Source organism: Propithecus coquereli, unplaced genomic scaffold (assembly GCF_000956105.1).
Source record: "Propithecus coquereli isolate 6110/MARCELLA unplaced genomic scaffold, Pcoq_1.0 Scaffold46, whole genome shotgun sequence".
NCBI classification, from domain to species: Eukaryota; Metazoa; Chordata; class Mammalia; order Primates; family Indriidae; genus Propithecus; species Propithecus coquereli.
The window spans coordinates 2,293,476-2,297,679 of record NW_012150396.1 but is presented as its reverse complement, the minus strand read 5'-3'; the positions used below and the strand labels follow the sequence as shown (position 1 = coordinate 2,297,679).

General features: G+C 35.7%; 1 protein-coding gene across 1 annotated transcript in view; it reads right to left on the bottom strand.

Annotated features, from left to right (window-relative positions):
* The window catches only part of ZGRF1 (zinc finger, GRF-type containing 1), an 87,385-nt gene that overhangs the window by 39,877 nt on the left and 43,304 nt on the right, over positions 1 to 4,204 (bottom strand). The window contains exon 6 of the mRNA XM_012655075.1: positions 2,067 to 2,140. Within this exon, the coding sequence (XP_012510529.1) occupies positions 2,067 to 2,140 (74 nt within the window). The remainder of the gene's footprint in view (positions 1 to 2,066; positions 2,141 to 4,204) is intronic.

Sequence of the window (4,204 nt, the reverse complement as noted above, 5' to 3'; positions counted from 1 at the left end):
AATATAAATTTCTATTAGACATAAGAAATACAAGAATGCCATCACTAATAAGAAATAAAAACCAAAATGTTGATAAAACAATGTTTTCACTTAGCAAGAATTTAAAAAGCCCTTAACAATACTAGTAAAAATGAAGTGAAATATATATTCTAATTGTAAAACATTAAGATTTTTACATTTGACAATATCAAGAAACTAAGGAAGTTGTTCCTAGCCTTCCAAGTGATCAGTACCACTTCTGGCAATCAAATCTAAGGAAATACTTAAAATGCAAACAATGATTTATGCGCAAAAACGTTTACTAAAGTATTATTTATAATAGCAAAATGTAGCCAGGTGTGATGGCTCACGTCTATAATCCTAGCATTTTGGGAGGCCAAGGCTGGAAGATTGCTTGAGGTCAGGAATTCAAGACCAGCCTGGGCAACATAGCAAGACTCTGTCTCTACAAAAATAGAAAAATTAGCCAGGCATGGTGGAATGTGCTTGTAGTCCCAGCTACTTGGGAGGTGAGGCAGGAGGATCGCTTGAGCCCAGGAGTTCCAGGTTGCAGTGAGCTATGATGACACCACTGCACTCTAGCCCAAGCAATAGAGCAAAACCCTGTCTCAAAAAACAAAGCAAAAAAAACCCCAGCAAAATGCTGGAAATAATCAAAATGTCCAAAATAGGGAGCTGTTTCTCCCAAAGCACAGGATATCCATGGGATGGAACGGTAAGTAACCTTTAAAAGGTATGTTTAAGAAGAGTTTTTAATGAAGTGAGATAATACAATATGATATTAAGGCAAAAGGATATAAAACTATTTATACATCATACAGGGCACAGTGGCTCATGCCTGTAATCCCAGCACTTTGGGAGGCACTTTGGGAGAAATGCTTGAGGCCAGGAGTTCAAGACCAGCCTGGGCAACACAATGAGACCCCGTCTCTGCAAAAAAAATTTTTTTAAATTAGCTGGGTGCAGTGGCATATGCTGACAGTCCCAGCTACTTGGGAAGCGGAGGCAAGAGAATTGCTTAAGCCCAGGAATTCGAGGCTGCATTGAGTTAGGATCATACCACTGTGCTCTAGCCTGGGTGACAGAGCAAGACTCTATCTATACATATCAATCTAACTATATTTTTTAAAATTAGGCATATAAAATAAGCTGGAAATGTTAATAATTATCTCTGGGAGGTAGGGTAAGTTTTATTTTTTCTTCACTGTTTTCTGTATTTTAAAAAGAACAAAAACAAGATTATTAAAAGAAAAAAAAGGACCAGTAACATAGAAAATAAAATAAGACACAAAACAGGGGCAAATGAAACATTTCACTTTCTTTTCTTGCAAACATGCCTGCTAGAAAGAGCAGCGCCATGTGATGAAAGAATTATCTCTCCAGAAGCGTTAACAGCATCCTCATTGAGAAACACTAATCTAGATGATTTATTCTAGAATTTCGGTTCATCCTAATTAGTACTATTATTTTTGATGTTACTACCATGGTTCCCAAACTGTGCAACAAGGTACTTTGGGGTGTCACAGTAAACTTGCAGGGGCGCCACAAGATGTTTTAAATTTAAGGAAACAACAGTGACACCCAACATCTGTCTGACACTGAATGAACTAAAAACTCAAGGTAGTTCAGTTTCAACATCAGATCTCACTACCTTTCTTTCCATGACATCATATCTTTCTGAAGCTGGGTTTTGAGAAATCGTTATGATAAAAAACCAATTATCATTAGAAAAATCAATGTGGAACAAGAAATGAGGTAGTGTTATCCAATCCATACCAAGGTTTGAGAAGTTGTGCAGTGCCCAACAGGGGTACACATTAGTAACTGTGCTTTTTAAAAATAAAATACTAAGTTAGTAGGACATAATTACTTATTAAGTTGTTTTAATATTACTAACAACTTCATAAATGAAACTGTTAGATATTTCTTTTGGCTGAGAGATACAAGAGGGGTCTTGAACCAAGATAGCTTGGGAACCTCTATAACTATAGTATCACCATAATTCTATTATAAATTATAGAACATTCATATCAATATAAAAGAATATACTGTTAAAAAAAATGTACCTGTTGAGAATCCTGGTTCGGATGAGAAGACTTTGGTATAGCTTGTGAAACTTCTGTAGTGAATGGTTTCCTAGCTGTAATGGAGAAAAATCGAAATATTTTATTCATATATATTAATATATAGTTATGCTCTAAAATTTTTAACTCATTTCTAAAACTGAAAGAAACAAGGACTATAAATTTTAATATGAGACCAAATCCTGATAATTGTTTAACCTAGAGTATGGGTATTTGAGGATTCAATGTACTATTCTCTCTGTGGGTTGAAACATTTTCACAATAAAAATTCAAAAATATTTAGAAAGAAAGCCTTTTTGGTTACTTTCTAAGTCAACAGTAGGAATGTTTCCTTTTCTTTTTCTTTTTTTTAAACTAGTTGAAAAATAAATACTAAGCCAATAGCTAATAACCTATACTAAAAATGCTAAAAATGAAGTGTTGACCACCATTATACTGCTGTTGTGTGCAACCATAGAAAAAGAAAAAGCACTTAATGCTATTTCTAGTCTATCTTAAATCCATTTGACTATGACTTGAGAAAAAAAATATATTAACTTATTCAGTCAACAATTACAAGTGCAGTATGCCAGGCATTGAGCAAACAGCAGTGAACAAGACAGACAAAATTCCTTGAAACGGAAGCGACACAGAAGACAAACAACTAAAGCAGACAAATTCAGATTGTGATAGAAAAAGGTGTCATAGTGGAGTATGATATGATAGAGCATGATTTTAGACAGTGAATCAGGAAGGTCTCTCATGGGGAGTAACATTTAAACTGAGACCTGAAGAAAAAACCAGGTTAAAGTACTCAGGTGAAAGGCAGGAAAAATACAAAGACTCTGAGGCAGAAAGGTTGACAAGCCGGAAGACTGGAAAAAAAAAAAAAAAAAGCAGAGTGGCTAGTTATACCACCTTATCAGGCATCTATTTTAAAATGAGATTCTGAAAAAAACAAATAATCTCATTAAAAAGTGGGCAAAAGGCTGAGCATGGTGTCTCATGCCTGTAATCCTACTACTCTGGGAGGCCAAGGCAGGAGGATTGCTTGAGCTCAGGAGTTCCAGACCATCTCTACTAAAAATAGAAAAAATTAGTCAGGTATGGTGGGGGGTGCCTGTAGTCCCAGCTACTCCAGAGGCTGAGGCAAGAGTACTGCTTGAGCCAAGGAGTTTGCTGTGAGCTAGGCTGATGCCACTGCACTCTAGTCCCTGTGACAGAGTCTCACTGTGTCTCAAAAAAAAAAACAAAAAAAGGTGGGCAAAAGACATGAACAGAAGTATAGATAAATGGCCAAAAAGTGTATGAAAAAATGCTCAACGTCACTAATCATCAGGGAAATACAAATTAAAACCACAGTGAGATATCACCTTACCCCAGTTAGAATGGCTTTTATTAAAAAGACCAAAAACAATAGATGCTGGCACGGATGCAGAGAGAAAGGAACACTTATACACTGTTGGTGGGACTGCAACCTAGTACAACCTCTATGGAAACAGTATGGAGATTTCTCAAAGAACTAAAAGTAGACCTACCATTCCATCCAGCAATCCCACTACTGAGTATCTACCCAAAGGAAAAGAAGTCATTTTATCAAAAAGATACCTGCACTCAAATGTTTATAGCAGCACAATTCACAATTGCAAAGATATGGAAACAACCCAAGTGCTCATCCATTCATGAGTAGATTAACAAAATGTAGTATACATATACAATGGAGTACTACTCAGCCATAAAAAGGATGAATTAATGCCTTTTGCAGAAATTTGGAAGGAATTGGAGACCATTATCCTAAGCAAAGTCTCCCAAGAATGGAAAAAAAAAACAAACACCATATTTATTCTCTAATAAAATGGAACTAACCAATGGGCTCACAAGTGCACAGAGGCAAGTAAAAGTCAATGGAAATCAAGTAGGGGGTTGGGGCAAAAAACGACCTAACGGGTACAATGAACACTATTCGGGTGATTAGCACACTCATACCCCTGACTCAAGCCATGTAACAAAAACATGTGTACCCCTTAACATTTTCAAATTAAAAAAAAACTCGTATTTTTTTTCTTAAAAGAAAAAGTGGATATTCAATAATCTCTATTTCTTCTAAAGTCACAAAAAAACTATAATTTTAAAGAGACTAT